The sequence below is a fragment of the Bos indicus x Bos taurus genome, chromosome 23 (assembly GCF_003369695.1).
Source record: "Bos indicus x Bos taurus breed Angus x Brahman F1 hybrid chromosome 23, Bos_hybrid_MaternalHap_v2.0, whole genome shotgun sequence".
Classification (NCBI taxonomy): domain Eukaryota; kingdom Metazoa; phylum Chordata; class Mammalia; order Artiodactyla; family Bovidae; genus Bos; species Bos indicus x Bos taurus.
This window is the reverse complement of record NC_040098.1, coordinates 10,303,354-10,321,988: the sequence shown is the minus strand read 5'-3', so window position 1 is coordinate 10,321,988 and position 18,635 is coordinate 10,303,354. Positions and strand designations below refer to the sequence as shown.

Below are 18,635 nucleotides of genomic sequence, written 5' to 3'. Positions count from 1 at the left end.
AAGCAGCTTCTCATTGGTAAAGCAGGAGAAATGCTCACCTCATAGATTGTAAAGAGGTCTGAGGATGGGTGTAAAGCTGGGTTAGGCTCTGGGTAGAGCATTTCTTTTAAGGCCATCTAACACTACTGTGGTGGCGGGGCCCCTCCCACCACCACCAATATGAACTTGAAGGAGGAACTGGGCCAGAGCACCTCTCTAGGTCCGGAGGACTTGGCACGTGATTGGCTGCCTCCTTATCCCCTGGCCTTGGCTCTAACAAGGCACCCAGAGGACTGCCCCCTCTGGGGCCCAGTCGCTCTGACCCAGAGACTCTGAGGCTCATAGGGTGAGCCCCGTGGTGGGGCCCAGCTTCCAGGGCGCTGGGAGCAGGAGGGTGGGGACCCAGCGCCCTCCACATCAGTGCTTCTGTTTCTTTAGACTCAGTACCTGTGAGGGCTGGCGCATACTCCTGCCACTAACAGTTGCCTTGGATGTTGAAGGTAACTGAAGCACCCCTACTTGGGGGCATGCCCCAGCACCTGTCCTTCCAAGGAGCAGGTGCAAAAGAGAGTTTGCTAGGCATCCTAGGAGAGGATGCCTGTGTTGGGGGAGAGGGGGCACATCTGTGACAGTGGACAAGAGAGGAAAAGAGACACCTCCACCTACGTCTGCAATGCTCCCAAGCAGGAGGGGTCAAAGCCACGAGTTCTCCTCACCACCTCCCTCTCCTGCATTCCGCCCTTCCCACCAGGGCTGGTTTGGTCCTACCACATACTTTTCAGAAGACTCCAACTGTGTCTTCAGACTTCCACAGCATAGTCCCAGACACCTAGGTGGGTACCCCCAGAGCTGGGTATCGAAGCTGGCACTTTAGCACCAGGGCAGCAGAGCCATCAGAGATTTTGGTGCCTTGGCAAGGGTACCCCCAGTCCCTGGGACTTTGCTCACTTGGAGCAGTGGACTGTGTGCTATGTGTAGAGAAGCGGTTGGGTCTGGAGGGGCTGTGATGATGTATCACAAGGCAAGGTAGAAGAAAACAGACTTCCTCCAGTCTAGTCATCTTGAGGCTTGAGATCCAACCAGAGCCTGGAAGCAGTGGTCACACTGGCCTTGTTTGGCTGCCCGGAGCCCACCTGCTCAGCTGCGGGCAGGAAGCCACTGGCAACTCCTTGGGGCTTCTCACATTAGGGCTTCCTTCCCCAGGACTCCTGGCAGGGCAGGCCCTCCAGTCCGACACTAAGGCTGAGTGAGGTCTGTGCCTGGGATACAGGACCAAGAGCCTGATTTGACCAGCCCTGGCACCAGGGCCCAAAGCTGAAAGGAGGGAGGAAAGACCCAGGTGGAAACTTGGAACTTTTATTAAATACTCATTCACCCATTTGCCACCACCATCCAGAGCAGGAAAAAAAATTATCAAAATGGAATTAAAAAAAATAAAACAAATTACACCCAATCCCCAGTATGTACAAGGTTGTTCCTGGCCTCTCTGCCACAGCTGTGGAGAGGCTGGGGAGCAGCTGGGGTGGGCGTGGGGCTGGGCACCTTTCTCCAGCCACGGGCCCCTGAGCAACTCTGACTGTGGTGGCAGAAAGTCCCTACTGCCAAGGGGCCAGACACCTCGACTGGCCTCTGGGGAGGTGTTTATTGCTGGGAGGGGCAGGGCTGGGTCCACTCTGCCCCTACTGGGCGGAAGAGCTGTCTGACTGCTCCCAGAGTGGGCAATGACCAGTTGGGAGTAGAGGACCAGTCCCAGAGCAGCCCCAATCGCCACCTGAGAAAGGGGATGGACCGAGGCCAGGACAGGTGTTTTCCAGAGAGAGAGGGTGCTGAGCTGATTCTGGGGGGAGGACACCCCAGTGCAGCCTGCTGATCAAACTTGTCCTCCTTAGCTCCTGAGGATGACGCACTCCCCCGACTCCAGCTGCCTGGCCCTCCTTGGGGGCAGGGCTCCTGTGCCCTTCAGGCCATTTTCCTGCTGCCTTCTTGCCCCAGAGACCTTTGTGGCCACCTGCACGTCAGCCACAGCCTGGGCCCTTGGAGGCAAGGATGCCTGTGCAGCCTGGCACATCCTCCAACATGGTGTGGGACGCAGCCCTCGGGCTCAGCAGCTGCTCTCCGACTCTGCAGTCTCCAGGGTCGCCGCCCCCCGCTGCATGGCAGCAGTGGCCACGCTGATGGCCTCCTCCAAGGTCTGTTGCGCCTCCAGCTGTGGAGAAGGAAGGAGAGAGTGAGACTCTCCCTCCCAGGTCCCAGTGGTAGGGTATGTGGTCTACTATTTTGAATGTCCTCCGCCCACCCAGTGTCACACACACCTGAGCACTCAGTAGGGCCCCAGGAAACAGCAAGTTCACTGATAGAACCCTATTAGGCTAGGTATGGTGAGGAGCCATGGAACGGTTCAGGGTCAGACAGAGCAGCTTGCTCATAGAAGGGGAATGGCGGGCTGGAATAATCATCGGACCTAACAGAAGCAGAATATATTAAGAAGAAGTGGCAAGAATACACAGAAGAACTGTACGAGAAAGACCTTCACAACCCAGATAATCACGATGGTGTGATCACTCACCTAGAGCCAGACATCCTGGAATGCGAAGTCAAGTGGGCCTTAGAAAGCATCACTACGAACAAAGCTAGTGGAGGTGATGGAATTCCAGTTGAGCTATTCCAAATCCTGAAAGATGATGCTGGGAAAGTGCCACACTCAATATGCCAGCAAATTTGGAACACTCAGCAGTGGCCACAGGACTGGAAAAGGTCAGTTTTCATTCCAATTCCAAAGAAAGGCAATGCCAAAGAATGCTCAAACTACCGCACAATTGCACTCATCTCACATGCTAGTAAAGTAATGCTCAAAATTCTCCAAGCAGGCTCCAGCAATACGTGAACCGTGAACTTCCAGATGTTCAAGCTGGTTTTAGAAAAGGCAGAGCAACCAGAGACCAAATTGCCAACATGCGCTGGATCATCGAAAAAGCAAGAGAATTCCAGAAAAAACATCTACTTCTGCTTTATTGACTATGCCAAAGCCTTTGACTGTGTGGATCACAATGAACAGTGGAAAATTCTTCAAGAGATGGGAATACCAGACCACCTGATCTGCCTCTTGAGAAATTTGTATGCAGGTCAGGAAGCAACAGTTAGAACTGGACATGGAACAACAGACTGGTTCCAAATAGGAAAAGGAGTACATCAAGTCTGTATATTGTCACTCTGCTTATTTAACTTATATGCAGAGTACGTCATGAGAAATGCTGGGCTGGAAGAAGCACAAGCTGGAATCAAGACTGCTGGGAGAAATATCAACCTCAGATATGCAGATGACACCACCTTTATGGCAGAAAGTGAAGAGGAACTAAAAAAGCCTCTTGATGAAAGTGAAAGAGGAGAGTGAAAAAGCTGGCTTAAAGCTCAACATTCAGAAAACTAAGATCATGGCATCCAGTCCTATCACTTCATGGGAAACAGATGGGGAAACAGTGGAAAGTGTCAGACTTTATTTTTTGGGGCTCCAAAATCACTGCAGATGGTGACTGCAGCCATGAAATTAAAAGACGCTTACTCCTTGGAAGGAAAGTTATGACCAACCTAGAGAGCATATTCAAAAGCAGAGACATTACTTTGCCAACAAAGGTCCGTCTAGTCAAGGCTATGGTTTTTCCTGTGGTCATGTATGGATGTGAGAGTTGGGCTGTGAAGAAGGCTGAGTGCCGAAGAATTGATGCTTTTGAACTGTGGTGTTGGAGAAGACTCTTCAGAGTCCCTTGGACTGCAAGGAGATCCAACCAGTCCATTCTGAAGGAGATCAGCCCTGGGATTTCTTTGGAAGGAATGATGCTAAGGCTGAAACTCCAGTACTTTGGCCACCTCATGTGAAGAGCTGACTCATTGGAAAAGACTCTGATGCTGGGAGGGATTGGGGGCAGGAGGAGAAGGGGACGACAGAGGATGAGATGGCTGGATGGCATCACTGACTCGATGGACGTGAGTCTGAGTGAACTCCGGGAGTTGGTGATGGACAGGGAGGCCTGGCGTGCTGCGATTCATGGGGTCACTAAGAGTCGGACACGACTGAGCGACTGAACTGAACTGACTCAGCCCCCTTATTTTCCAGATGAAGGAACAGGGACACGAAGAAATGAAGAGTTGAGACTGCAAGGCAGAATGCCATGAAAGTTACCGTGAAGGTCAGAAGGGGCTCCCCACCCTGCCTCAGTGAAGGAAGAGCCTGGGCCTGAGACAGGTGTGTGGCTGCAGGCAGAAAGGGATTTGTCCTCTGAAATGGGCACCTTCAGACCCGAGTGCTGTCCTCTTCCCTCCACCGAGTTCCCCTGCCCTTCGTGCTTCTTTCTGCAGCCACCAGTCTCCTCACCTGCACTGCAATGTGGGTTCCGTTGGCTGTGGCCAGCAGTGCCACCTGTTGATGATGAAGGGATGCTACACTTGAGTCCTCAGCCACCACAGTCCCAGAGGTGATGATCGTGACCTGAAACATATATTAAGAACGAGGTTTTCCAACCTACTTACATTATTCTCTCAACCCCCAATCCAAAAAAATCCCTTCAAGCAAGGTGGCTGGGAACAACTCAGAAGGAAATGAATAAAATCATTATGAGTCAGATTAATGAGCTAGCTTGGGGCTCAGAGCTAAGTGGGGATTGTGGCGGTGGTGGTTTAGTCGCTAAGTTGTGTCCAACTTGAGACCCCATGCGCTATAACCCACCAGGCTTCTCCTTCCATGGAATTTTCCAGGCAAGAACACTGGAGTGGGTTGCTATTTCCTTCTCCAGGGGATCTTCCCAACCCAGGAATTGAACCTGGGTCTCCTGCATTGCAGGCAGATTCTTCTACTGACTGAGCTACCAGGGAAGCTCTAAGTGGGGGCTGTATGTTTCTTTAACTTACAGCCAACTTAATTTATGAATTTTGAGCCACAGAAGGACAGAGCTGTAAAAGGCCCCACAGGTAATTTAATACCCTCATTTGAAAATGGACTAAAGCTCATGGAAAAGTAACATGCAACATGCCTACGGCAGCAAGCAAACTGTCTCTTGACTCTCAGATCAATGCTTGTCAACAAAGGAGAGTTGCTGATGACCCAGAGTTGTAGGGAAGACGCTTTATCTGTGGGAATCTTGGTCCTCCTAAGAAGGCTGGACTAATTTAGCCCGCACTTTTTAAGGCCTGTCGCACAGAAAGGAAGGACAAGAGAGGAAGAACCCCAAGCAAGCGGCCTGGTCGTACGGGCTGCGTCTGGGTGCCGTCGGCGCTGACCATGGCGACTGTGTGGGCGCCAGAGGTGGCGAGGGTGTCGTCGTGACTGGGGATGGCGAGGGTGGTGCTGCCATGCTGGGTCACCATACTGATGGCGCTCCCCAGGGCCTGCAGGTCTTCTGGGGACAGGCTGACCTGCCAATGGGAAGGAGGAAGATGAGCCAGGAGTGGAGGGGAGGGTTGTCTGAAAGCCCCCAGGCAGATGAGCCTGCTCTCTCAGGTTTGCTTATTGGTAGACTAGAGGATCAGCTTCTTGTCACAGGGTGGAGGGATCAGGACAAGCAAGTGAAACAGGCCCTGGCTGCAAAGAGAGGCTACACTGGAAGAAATCTGCTGACCACGTCTATTCACCACCACTTTGCCTCAGGGCTCTGTTCCATGCAATTCAGGGTCTCTACCCAATTTCACCCTCGTCATCAACTCTGAAAGTTACAGGTGCGCTTGACACTGAGCGTGCAGACAGAGGCCGGGTTATGCTGCTGGTGCGAAAGCCCAGGCTTGCAGAGGCCACACCGTGCTCTGGCCCGTACACCAACATGCCTCTCTGGAAGAGGACATCCAAGTGTTTCACTCAGGCAAACAGGACCTGTCAGCCTTCAAGTAAAAAGGGAAACTACTAGCTATGCTCCAGAAGCCCCAGAGACTGAGTTGGACGCACGAGCAGGCGGCCTGTGTTACAGGGAGTTGGGAGCCTCGGCCTCAGCTCTTGAGATCCAGAAGGGTGAAAAAGAGAACCTGGGTGAAGATGGGGCTGTTAGAACCTGGTGCTCCCCAGAGAGAGAGGGAGGGGCTACCAGCCAGAGGGGCCCACCCCACCCCTCGCCCCCGGCCTGTACCTGCTGGGCACCATCCTGAGTGATCAGAGCCACCTGGGGGGCCCCGTCCTCCTCGGTCACCATAGCCACTTGGGTAGGGAGGTCATCGCCCTCTTCCTTCACCTCTGACACGTAAGCAATGTGGGGACGCTTGGGTGGCGGGCTCTCCTCGGCTGCAGATGCAGCTGGGAAAGGAGAGCCAAGGCTGACACCTGCCCCCAGGTGGTCATGGGGAGACCTGGCTTGTCCCCACTCTCACCTCCTGCCCACGCCCCTCACCCTCGAGCTGCTGCTGCTCGTAAAGGGCCTGCTCGCTCTCCTCTGTGGCCTCCAGCTCGCCGTGGGCGCTGCGCTTGTGCATGGCCAGGGTGGAGGTCTGCCGGTAGGTCTTGCCACAGGTGCTGCAGGTGTAGGGCTTGCAGTGTGTGTGCACCACGTGGTGCTTATACAGGCTTGAGTACTCGGTGAAGCGCTTCCCGCAGCCTGGCACCGTGCAAACGTATGGCTTCTCCCCTGGGGACACTGGGCTGTGAGGGGGGTGGGACCTGGGGCTGGCAAGGGGGAAACTAAGGGAGCAGGAGTGAGGGACAGGGTTGGTGAAGAGAGAGCCAGAGGGAGGAAGAGGGACTGGGATCTGGAACTCGGAAGGGACAGAGCTGGGGAAGATGGCCAGCGGCAGAGACAGAGGAAGTGAGTGTGGGACCACGGGGCCTGCAGACAAGGGGGAGAGAAGACAGGGGGGTGGGCAAGGCTGAGGCTAGTGAAGGGGCTGGTGAGGGGCACCAGGGCCTTGTGAACAGAAGCAGCAGGAGACAGAGAGGGATGACTGACGGGGACGTGCCAGGTATGACGGCAGAGGGAGGGGACGCGTGCGTCCGAGAGATGACAGAAGCTAGACAGGGACGTAACACTGGGGTGGGTGAGGATACACGGGAGTCACATGGACAGTGGACGACGTGAGGAGCTGAAGACATTCCACTCTGCTCTCTCCCCATTGTGCCTGACCCTGGCCTTTATCTGGGAGCTCCGCTGGAGGGGCGGATTTCAGGTGGGTGCAGATGGGGGCAGGGGGCTGACAAGGCCAGCAGTGCCCATCAGATCAGCCCCAACTGGTAATGGAGGAACTGCTCGCTCACTGCAAGTGAAAGAGCGGTTCTGGGGGCACAGCTGGAACCTCGGGACCCTGTGCCCCGCCCGCGGACCAGCCTGCAACGACCCTCTGTTGAGAAGGTGTCTCAGGTCAGAAGCCTTTGGTAGAGGGGCTGGGGCCTCAGAGGGGGAGGCCCGCGCATGCCAGCTGGCCCACCTGTGTGGATGCGCACGTGATTCTTGTAGTTGGTGGCGCTGGTGAAGCCACGGCCACAGTGGGGCTCGGGGCAGGTGTAGGGCCGCTCGCCTGTGTGGGTGCGCACATGTACCTTGCGGATGTTAGATGTAGTGAAGGAGCGGCCACAGCCCTCGAAGGGGCACCGGAAGGGGCGTTCACCTGTGGAGACCCACGTGTGAGGGCGGCTCAGCAAGGGGTCCCGCAGAGCAGGGTGAGCCCCGGGCTTGGGGCCAGGCCCTAACTGGGCTGGGCGGGCAGGGCCCGGCCTACCAGTGTGGGTCCGGACGTGCTTCTGCAAGTCTCCTGAGGTCTTGAAGGCCTTGCTGCACAGCTCCTCTGGGCACTTGTATGGCTTCTCACCAGTGTGGGTGCGCATGTGGCTCTTCAGCCCATATCCTGTCCCGGGGGAAGGGGAGGGGTGAGAAAAGCACTGGGTGGGGCCTCATCTTTAGCATCTGCCTTCCTAAGGCAGAGGCGCTCTCCCTTAAGGTGTGCCCCGTGAGGCTCCGGGCCTCCTTTGGCACAAAGCGCCCATGTCTGCCTCCGTCCTGCCGCTGTCTGGGCACAGAAGTGGGGCTGCGGCAGCGGTTCCTGCTCCCTGCCCTGTCCAGGGCCAGCTGGCGCCATTCCAGAACCCGTGGAAGAGGAGACCCAGAGAACCTATGACCTCAGGGCCTCAACTGAGGGAAAATGAAGTCCAGAGGGAGGCAAGCCCTCCAACCACTGGCACCCCCCACTGGTCTGTGTCAGGGTTGCTTCTTGCCTCCATGACAGGTTTCCTGCAGTGATAGTGCCCTGCAGCTGGAGCACTGAGACAGCAGTTTCTTCCGGAAGGCAGCCTGGTGCTTGGCTCCCTTGAGGGAACATTCAGAGCTAATCTAGGGCCCTTTACCCTCAACTGGAAGCAGTCCACCTTGGTCTCCATCCAGGTAGGTTACCTGTGGCAAAGGCCTTTCCGCAGCTGGGGAAATCACACCTGTATGGACGGTCACCGGTATGAGCTCTCTCGTGCACCTGTGAGGACAAGCAACCATGTCATTCAGAGGCGAGAGGGTATGAATGGGCTCTTCGGTTTCTTTAGGGCCCAGAATATTAGCATTGGCCACCTCCTTTATTTTGCTTCCTCTTCAGTGGAGATGCCCCCTCCAGGGAGCCTTCCCTGATTCTCTTCCCTCATGCACTCTTCACGCGTGTCACAGCCCCCCGTGCTGACATTCCTGTACGCTCATCTCTTCCTTCCAGGAGGCAATGAGCAACCTGAGGTCAGGGACCAGTTCCAGTCAAAGCAGGAAGGCAGGATTGCAGCCTGCTGGGAAGACAGCAAGGCTGAGAGCTCTTTGCAGCCACCTTACCTTTAAGTGATGCGCGGTGGTATAGAGACGCCCACAGCCCTTGTAGCCGCAGCGGAACGCTCTGTCCCCAACCTGTTGTCCTTTGCCATTATGAGGAGCCTGGCTCTCATGCAGAACCTGAGGGGAAAAAATCTTGGGGTCCCTATATGTATTCTCCTCAAAGAAGGAAGGGATGAGGTGGGACACAGGGCCCAGCTGGCAGCTTAAGACCCAATAAACAGGGTTAAACCTACCAAGGGGGAGATGCGCAACCTGGGTGATCGATCTAGACAGATGGAACAGACGCTGAGCCTGCTGCAGAAGGAACAGGGCTGGCCAGTGGAGTCACCACCAGCTCTGATGGACAGAGAGACGATTAAATGTCACTGGGGCTCTGATATCTTGGGGAGAAAGGGCATCTCTTAGATGGGCAGGTAGGGCGGGGGGAGGAGTGGCCGCAACGGCCACACTTGAGCTGGGCTGAGGGCCAGCTGCCCCCCTTCTGACCGTGGAGGCTGCTGCTCTGGACACGTTTATCCTCTGATAGGAAGAGATTCCTTCCTCCCTGGGGAAACCCGTGTTTGGAAGGGGCACTGCCAAGGGGCTGGCTATGGGGACAAGCTCACCTCGGCTCACCAGAAGCGAGGTGGCCACAACCAACAAAGTGCACAGGTGCCCAGGGCAGGGACCTGCAAGTCCTCCCAGAAGCCCCGTTCTACCTGTAGCACCTGGCTACTGACAAGCCCTTCCTTTCCCTCTCTCCTGCCAAAAACCATTCCACACCAGCCTCTGGCTTCAGGGAGCCTTAATGTTGTGCTTTCTTGGGCACAGTCCTGCTGGAACTGTCCCTTAGCCTTTGTTTTTGGGACACTGTGGCCTTCCCAGGAGCTCTTGAAACTGAACTCTGGAAGGCGTGGTGAGCAGGAGTCAAAGGAGGGAGGCCAAATCCACAGCGGGTCTGTATAGTCAGCTCCAGGTCAAGGGGTCAGGCAGCTGACAAAGTTTCCTGGACACTCGAGTAGCTGGTGGGTGGCAGGAGAGGGCCACAGGTGGCTGGGCCTGCTCGGCAGGCGAACCCAGTCAAGCGTTCAGATTTCACTCCCATGTCCCACTGGTTCTTGAGGGAATCAAAAAACTTCAGGGCTAGAAGTGACCCTCTGAGATCATCTGGCCCCAACTCATCATATGAGATGGGAACAAGTTGAGGCCTCGGAGGGGACTGACTGAGGCAGCACATGGCAGAGGCAGAGCCCACACAGATTTCAAGGCTTACAGTTAAAGCTTGGTTGTCTTCCCAACAGCAGTAAGCTTCTAAAATACACCTTACAGAATGGGGGTGGGAGTGGGCATAGCCCAGAGGGGCCTACTGCGAAGTTTTGTAGTGTCTTTTCAACTTCCTCTTCTCCTCTATGATATAGCCATTCTAGTTTAATTATAAAAACAACTCCCCCAGTCCCCTGGGTAAAATGCGCACTCCAGGAAGCCCTGCTACATCCACCCTGAGGTGCTGGAGTTCAGCCGGGCAGGGAGGACCCTGGTCTGGAAGGCTCTCAGATCTCTGAACTGGCTTCCCCTACAGGCAGGACCACGGCCCAGGCAAAGAGAGCCTAGACTGACTAATGTTTGGAAAGCCAAGATCCTTTTCCTTTGCAGCTGAGCTACTGTGCAAGCCCTGGGTTCCAAGAATCCCAGCTGCTCCGCTACATCTGCTCTCGTCACTGCCTACAGAGGTTATTTTCCCAAATGACTTAATGAGTCGCAGAAAAGAAATAAACACAAGAACATCTGACCTCAGAGAACTGGAAAACTAATAAAAGTCGCTGGCAAAGGTTTTCTCAGACAGTGCAGCCAAAGTGAAGCTGGGCCTAAGTTCCCACCGTATGGTATCACTGTTTCTTACAGCTGCCTTCCCTCTGCAGAGACGCATAAACAAGTGGGAGTGTACACAGCTGTTGGCGGGCCCCAGCTGGGCTGTGACTCTTGCCCAAGAAGATGACCCGTGAGAGATGAGTCGGGGGAGCCAGGCTGCGGGTCACAGGGAGTAGCCCTGGTCATGTGCAGGCACAGGACTAACCCTGTCATCTAGAGAGCTCACCTTGCTGGTATACTGCTCCAGGGCCACCACTGTGTCCGCACTGAAGCCCTCGTCATCCTCTGCGGCCAGGCCCTCCAGGCCCACCTCTGTCTGCACAGCCAGGATGGCGCCATCTGACGGCACAGCCACGGGGTGGTGAATGTAGGCGGTGGAGCCATCTTCCAGCTGGACGGCTTCCAGGGCACTGGGGTCATAGCCCTCTGCAGGGAACATGCGGTTAGCCCAGAAGCTGCACAAGGGCAAGAGATGCGGCTGGGACCTGGGCGTTGAGGTAAGGAGAGGTACATATACCGAGGAGGGTTTAGCCTCTGGTTTCTCCTGCTCCCTCACCTTGGTGGTCCACTCTGGCTGGCCCTCCCTCTGGGGCCACCTCTCCTAAGGATGAGGTCTCCTATGGAGTACTCACTGGGAACACACAAGCTTGGTGAGGACCTGAAAGGACCATCATCTTGGCTGAGATGACCATGAGAACCTCCTGACTGGTGGCCCCTCACCCCATCTAGTTCCCTCCAGGCAGCACAGCATCCAGAGGGAGCTTTGCAGGACACACGTGTGGTCTTGTTACCCAACAGCCTAAACAGTTCAACCATGTCCATTGGCCTCAGGATAAAAACCCAAACCCTTATTCTGCAGCCCCAGTGCTCTGGCCCATCCTCTCTGTTTGGCTTCACCTCACCCACTCTGCCCTCCCCTCCAAGACTCAAGCTCCTGGCAGTTCCATGAATGTGCCCTTCTTTCTCCCTGCCCACCTCCACCCCTGTTTCCGGGTCACACATGCTGTTCCTTCCGTCTGGAGTACTGAACCCTTCTTGCCATTGCTCTTTCCCAGCTAGGCCCACTCCATCCTCCAGCTCCCAGCCCAAGCGTCACTTTCTCAGAAAAGCCCTCCCTGAGTCTGAACCCCATTTGTAGTGATCAGTTCATGATGGTTCATTTCAAGCCCTTTCCCCCACTAGATTCTAGGAGAGCAGGGACTATGTCTGACCCTGTTCTCTTTTGTATACTCCACACCTAGTGCCTGGCATGCAATTGCTCAAAAAACTACTTGTAGAAGAAATAAACCATTATTCTTCAGTACCTTAAAAGCTTCATTCTTAAAAAATGTGACTTAAGTATGTGGTCCTGGTTTTGGATATTATTGGATCCCATTTAAAGCCTTAACACTTTGTGGCTGTGCTGTAGCTAGAGCCGCCAGGCCCAGGCCATGGACTCCCATGCTCAGGCTCCTAGGGGCAGAAGCAGCTGCTCCTGCGGTCCACGCCAGGAAAGGCAGGGGTGCCTGCTAATCCAGGTGAGCGTGGGGCCCACGGCTCCATGTCTCCGCCCCAGCTCCCAGGGTGCACAATGCTATCCCCCAACCACGGCCAGTTCTGCCTCCCTTCCTTCTCACCAGTCATGAGGACTGTAACCCCACCTTTGGGTGTGCGGTGTATGTAGGCCATGCTGCCATCTTCCAGCTGCACGGGTTGTCCATCCTCAAAGGAAAGAGGCTCTGTAATGAGAGCAATGCCTGCCTTTCTCTGGAGCTTGGGGTCAGGGAGCAGGGCTCCTTCAGTGGAGGCTGCCTGGCCTCGCTCATGTGGCAGGGGCGTCCTGGGATGCCCTCACCTTTCTGCACTGTCACTTGGTGAATGTATGCAGTGGTCCCATCCTCAAGCTGGATCACTTGCCCTTCAAGAAGCTTGTCTCCTGCGGGGGCAGAAATGGAGAGAAGTGGGCCAGGCCCAGAAGAGGGCTGAGGAACACTTGCCTGCTTTAGTACAGGCCTGTTGGAGGCACAGTCTGCATGTCTAAGCACAGCTTAGACATTCTCCATGTTACCTCACTCCCTGCCTCCCAGGTCTGGGCCTCAGAGGTACCAAGGCAGAGACATCCTGCCATGAAGAATCCTAAGCTCCCAGAAGATTCCCCTTCAGTCACTCACAGGAGGAGCAACTTCATTTATTATTCTACCCATGCCACACAAAGCAGGGACTTCCAACCTGGCAGTATGCTGCTGAGATTGAGCTAAACAGCAAAGGATTCCCTGAAATCTGGAAAGGCCCCAAATGGATCCAAATTCAGATCTGACTCAAATTAACTAAATCAAAATATGTTCCCTTGTCTCCCACTGCGGCAGTATGCCAAGACCAAGACCCTCTGATAAGGCAGTATAACTTACAGGTTAAAAGCAATGGGCTCTGGGGCTTCCCTGGTGGCTCAATGGGAAAGAATCCCTCTGCCAATGCAGGAGAAACAGGTTTGATCCCTGGTCCAGGAAGATCCCACATGCCATGGAGCAACTGAGCTCATGTGTCACAACTAATGAGCCTGTGGTGTAGAGCCAGGAGCCACAAATGAGCCCACATGCAGCAACTACTGAAGCCTGAGTGCCATAGAGCCCTGCAACAGAGAAGCCACTGCAACTAGAGAGCAGTCCCCACTCGCTGCAACTAGAGAAAAGCCTGTGCAGCAACAAGTGCCCGGCACAGCACCCCCGCCCACACACAAAAGCACAGGGCTCTACAACCAGTCCAGACCTCCTGGGTTTGAATTTCAGCTCTACCTCTTACTAGCTGTGTGATCTTAGACAACTTATTTAACTTCTCTGTGCCTCCATTCAGAGAAGGCAATGGCACCCCACTTCAGTACTCTTGCCTGGAAAATCCAATTGATGGAGGACCCTGGTAGGCTGCAGTCCATGGGGTCACTAACAGTCGGACACGACTGAGCGATTTCACTTTAACTTTTCACTTTCATGCACTGGAGAAGGGAATGGCAACCCACTCCAGTGTTCTTGCCTGGAGAATCCTGGGGATGGGGGAGCCTGGTGGGCTGCCGTCTATAGGGTCGCACAGAGTCGGACACGACTGAAGCGACTTAGCAGTAGCAGCAGCAGTGCCTCCATTTCCTCTCCTAAGAGCAAAAGGCTCTTAGATTTAGAATTAGAATTATATAGGCCTCTCCTTATGTCTAGGGAGTTTGAGAGGGAGAAGGGATAAAGGAAGTGAGAAAGCAAAGAAGGGAGACTGAAGACTCAATGACAAGTGGTTTCTTTGTTCATTTACTTACACGTTTCAAGACCAGACAGTTACTTCTGGCTCACCTCTGCTGATGTCTACCCCTCAGAAGAATTCTCAAACTTGTCCCCAAACTGAGTTTTCTTGGGTCTGTAACTAATAGTTCCACAACCCAGCCAGAGTAGGTAAGGCGGGGACAAAGGTAGGAAGTAGGAGAGAAACACAGCTGAGACGAGGGGAGAGCAACCCCCTCTTCCCTCCTGCCCAGCAAGCAGCAGGCTGCCCTGCCAAGGGCACTAGTACTCGGGGATCTGAAAGTATCAGCAGAGCTTCTGCTAGGAGAGTGGGTACTGTTGCAAGACAGGAAACAAGATGCCGAGAAGAGTTATTAAGGGAAAACTCTCAACCTAGAACTTCTAACAAGCAGAGATGACAATGCGGAGAGGAGTGGGGTGCTGGTGGTGGAGAGAAGAGCTGTCAGGACCCTTACACCCCACTGCAGAGGTGACTGTAGGTTCCGTTTTGCCCAGAGTGGTCCCGGTGCCTTTATTCAGAGCATGTTCTTCCACTCTCCAAAGTGTCAGCTTTGAATAACACATTTCATGCTTACCCTGTTTATAGGTAAGTCTCATAACATTTTAGGGCTTCCGGCTGGCTAAGCTGGGCCCAGACAGAGCTGCCTGCTGACAGAGATGAAAGTGCACTGGTTGAGAGCATCAAAGGAGCTCACCTGCAAGAGAGCTGCCTTTCCGGACAGTGAAGTTCTGGTTCCTCAAGGCCAACTCTACTCTAAGCAGTATGAAATCTGTTGGGTGTGAGTGTGTGTGTGCATGCATGTAAGGACACACTATAGCACCATGGAGGAAGAAGAGAACAGAGCCAGGAAGAGTGACAAGAGAAAGATATAAATGGGGAGGTGGGGGAGGTAAAGAGATCATCCAGACATAAGAAGGAAAGACATAAGAAAAGAGAGTGGCTTTCCAAGGCCAAGCACAGCCACTTGTTTGTTTTTTCATTCATTCAACCATTAATTCGTAACAGAAGACTGAGGCAAGGGGAATAGCCGGGTCCATAGAGTAAATGCAGGTCCTGAATTCTTCCATCCCGCTGAGACTGCTGTGAGAGGGCAAAGACCTCCAATGGGAAGGCTGCAGGCTTCACAAGTATTCTAGAGAAGTCCATTCTCAAGAAAATAAAGCCAGCCAGCTCCACACGTCATCATATGGAAAAAGCCTATCGATGCTATTAAGGAGCCTCTTTGTTGTCATCAGGAAGCAGCCGATTTAAAATGAAATCAACAATTTATAAGCTTGGGACTTGAAATACATTTTGACAATGTGTTGAAATGAAGGAGGGCACTGTTGCAATGACAGTGGAGAAATGAGGATGGCGGTGCTCACAGAGTGCAGAAAAGGCAAAATAAAGAGAAGGAACGAGGCAGTGTTTGGCCAGTGCTGTCCAAGAAAGACCCACATGCCATCTGGCGTGCCTGTAAATGCTGGCGAAAAGAAGGAGCTTGTCAGGACACTGAGTGTCCTGGCCAAAAGCCCCTGCTCTTCAATAATGCTCTGTTCTGACTCCATGCCCCCTTGAATTTAAGTTCCTTGAGAATTTGAATTTCAGGTAAATCTGAATTGCAGATAAACAGTGAAGGATTTTTTTTTTTTTTTTTTAGTACTTGGTATTACTATGTTATTGCTTTTAGTATTTAATCTTATGTTTATACATAGCTTTCTCATGCAGTATTTGGAACATACTTACACTACAAAATTATTCATTGTTTATCTGTAATTAAAATTTAACTATGTGCCCTGTAGACTTTTTCTGGTCACCCTAGTGGGGCCCCCTACCCTGAACCTAAAGAGTATGTTGCACATGCTCAGAAGATAGTTTGATTGCTTAAACTTGCTTAAATTAAAATGAACTGCTTCTAGAAAGAACTGAGAAAACTGGAAAGGGAATATTTGAAAAGCAGGAAGTCACAAGCAGCACTGTGTTCATCCATGCCAGAAATATTTATGAACCTCTTACCACACATAAGGGAATCTTGGCTCCTGTAGCTAGGCTAATCTGATTTTCTAGCCTCCCTAGGTGGCATTATATTTTAGAGTTACTTTTTCATCAATCACCTTGAGATATTCTCATGCAGAGAAAGTTGTAGCAAGCAGGCAAGAGGGCAGGGTGGTCATGAGACTCTTGGACCGGGACAGGGCAGGATTCTGCAGTCCGCGGAAATACCTTTGACAGCTTGCTGGACATAGGCCGTCGTCCCATCACTGAGGGTCACCGTCTGCAGCCCCAAGCTCTCCATGGCAAACTCCTGCCTGTGCAGTAAGACATGAAGTTGGCTTCTTTCCAGCACCGGAGCCACAGCTGAGGTTAGAGATTTCCTTTTGCGTCACAGATCTGAGAAAATGGACAGTGTCATATTATGAGCTGCATGGCTTCCTCCTGCCACAAGGACACACAGGGACAGTGAATGAGGCCAGCCAAGAAGAAGAAGAAAAAGAGATGAATTCTTCAAAGTAGAGAACTATGTTGGCTTTTATTAAGAGTTCGAAATATACACATTTAAGAATTCTAAAAACTGAGCATTCAAGAGAAACATGCCAGCCAAACTGGTTGTAAATTAAGATTTCATTAATCAAAACCCACTTTTAGGGACTTCCCTGCTAGGCCAGAGGCTGACTCTGTGCTCCCAAAGCACAGGGCAGGGGTTTGAACCCTGGTCAGGGAACTAGAAACCACATGCCACAACTGAAGATCCTGCATACTGCAACCAAGACCCAGTGCAGCCAAACACATCAGTAAATAAACAAGTCAATTGTTTATAAAACCCACTTTTAAATTCACTCCCCTAGAAGGGAGACTCACTGAAGGCAGGAGGCCAACTCCGGGGTTGCTGGTTCTCTGTGACCATTCTGACATCTCTCCTGTGCTCAGATCCATCCATTCACCAAGAATCAGTGAGGTCATTCTTTTTGGGGGGGCCATGCAGCTTGCAGGATCTTAGTTGCTGACCAGGGATTGATCCTAGCCCCTTTGCAGTAAAAGCACAGAGTCCTAACCACTGGACCACCAAGGGATTCCCAGTGGGGTCATTCTTGATTCCCCCTTTATCCTCAGAAGTCTAGGAATACCACCATCTTACACCATACACAAAATTAATTCAAATGGATTAAAGACTTGAATTTAAAACCTGAAACCATAAAGCTCCTAGAAGAAAACATAGGTGGTAAGTTGCCAATGATTTCTTTTTGGAATTTGTCACCAAAAGCAGAGGAAACAAAAATAAACAATTGGGACTAAAAAAACTAAAAAGTTTCTGCACAGCAAAGGAAACCATCAATAAAATGAAAAAGCAACCTATTAAATGGTAAAAATATTTGCAAATCCTGTATCTGATAAGAGGCTAATATGCAAAATACACAAAGAACTCAAATGACTCAGTAGCAAAAAGCCAAACACTCCAACTGAAAAAACAGGCAGATGATATGAATAGACAGCTTTCTATGCCCAATAGGTATATGAAAAGATGCTCAACATCCCTAATCACCAGTGGAATGCAAATCAAAACCATAATGAGATATCACCTCATATCTATCAGAATGTTTTATTACCAAAAAGACAAGAAAAAATAAGTTTTGGCAAGGATGTGGAGAAAAGGGAACGCTGTGTGCTATTGGTGGGAATGTAAATTGGTGTAGCTACTATAGAAAACAATATGGAGATTCCTCAAAAAATTTAAAGTAGAATTACCATTTGATTGAGCAATCCCACTTCTGTGCATTTATGCAAAGAAAACAAAAACCTTAACTTGAAAAGATATATGCATTTCCATATTCATTACAGCATTATCTACAATGGCCAAGACATGGAAACAATCTAAGTGTCCACTGATGGGGGAATGGATAAAGAAAGAGCTACACCACACACACACACACACACACACACACACACACACACACACACAGACTGGAATATTATTCAGCCACAAAAAGAATAGAATCTTGCCATTTCAACAACATGGATGCACCTTGAGGACATGACGATAAGTGAAATAAGTCAGGCGGAGAAAAAATAAGCACCGTATGATCTCATTTATATGTGGAATCCTTAAAAAAATTAGATTCATAGATACAGAGAGCCGATTGGTGACTGCCAAAGGCAGGGGTTGGCAGTAGGTAAAATGAGTAAAGGGAGTGAAAAGGCACAAACTTCCAGTTACAAAATAAGTCCCGGGGGATGTAAGGTACAGCATGATGACTACAGTTAATAAAACTGTATTGCATACTTGAAAGTTGCTAAGAGAATAAAATTTAAAAGTTTTATCACAAGAAAAAAATTCTGTAACTGCATATGGTGCTGGATGTTAACTGACTGACTGTGGTGATCCTTTCACAATATACAGATACTGCTGCATGTTGTACACCTGAAACAAATATAATGTTGCATGTCAATTATACCTCAATTTAAATAATTAAAAGACAGACAAGAAGGTCAAGGTACCTAATTCCAGGTGAGTACCACCTCACCTGTTGACTAATGTAAGAACCTCCTAATATGTGTCAATAAATTCTTGCCTGTTTCTCACTCAAATTTTGTGTCAGAATGCCTTGTTTTTAAAGGACAAATCTAAACCTACTACTTCCTTGATTAAAACTCTTCAGTGGCTTCCTATCACCCTAAGAATTCATTCACCTTGCAGGCAAGGCTGCTCCCCTCAGAAGTCCCTGCAGCCCTGGCCACCACGTTTTCCTGGCACTCACAGTCCCAGGGTCACATGCCTACCTCTTCTTCTTTAATACACGTTGCCTA

General features: G+C 51.6%; 1 protein-coding gene across 5 annotated transcripts in view; it reads right to left on the bottom strand.

The window, feature by feature from the left end:
• Positions 1-1,319: 1,319 nt before the first annotated feature.
• Positions 1,320-18,635, bottom strand: part of ZNF76 (zinc finger protein 76) — a 30,098-nt gene continuing 12,782 nt past the window's right edge. For 2 of the 5 annotated variants that reach the window (XM_027524419.1, XM_027524420.1), the window contains exons 2-14: positions 16,056-16,223; positions 12,427-12,507; positions 12,233-12,310; positions 10,819-11,018; positions 8,745-8,861; positions 8,331-8,406; positions 7,663-7,788; positions 7,372-7,551; positions 6,345-6,578; positions 6,087-6,250; positions 5,221-5,385; positions 4,349-4,462; positions 1,320-2,185 (exon numbers count right to left, since the gene is read on the bottom strand). In XM_027524419.1, the coding sequence (XP_027380220.1) occupies positions 2,081-2,185; positions 4,349-4,462; positions 5,221-5,385; positions 6,087-6,250; positions 6,345-6,578; positions 7,372-7,551; positions 7,663-7,788; positions 8,331-8,406; positions 8,745-8,861; positions 10,819-11,018; positions 12,233-12,310; positions 12,427-12,507; positions 16,056-16,128 (1,713 nt within the window). In that variant the 5' untranslated portion in view covers positions 16,129-16,223 and the 3' untranslated portion in view covers positions 1,320-2,080. Of the gene's footprint in view, positions 2,186-4,348; positions 4,463-5,220; positions 5,386-6,086; positions 6,251-6,344; positions 6,579-7,371; positions 7,552-7,662; positions 7,789-8,330; positions 8,407-8,744; positions 8,862-10,818; positions 11,048-12,232; positions 12,311-12,426; positions 12,508-12,979; positions 13,201-16,055; positions 16,224-18,635 lie in introns of those variants that run through there. The other 3 variants (XM_027524422.1, XM_027524421.1, XM_027524423.1) reach the window with 3 other exon arrangements.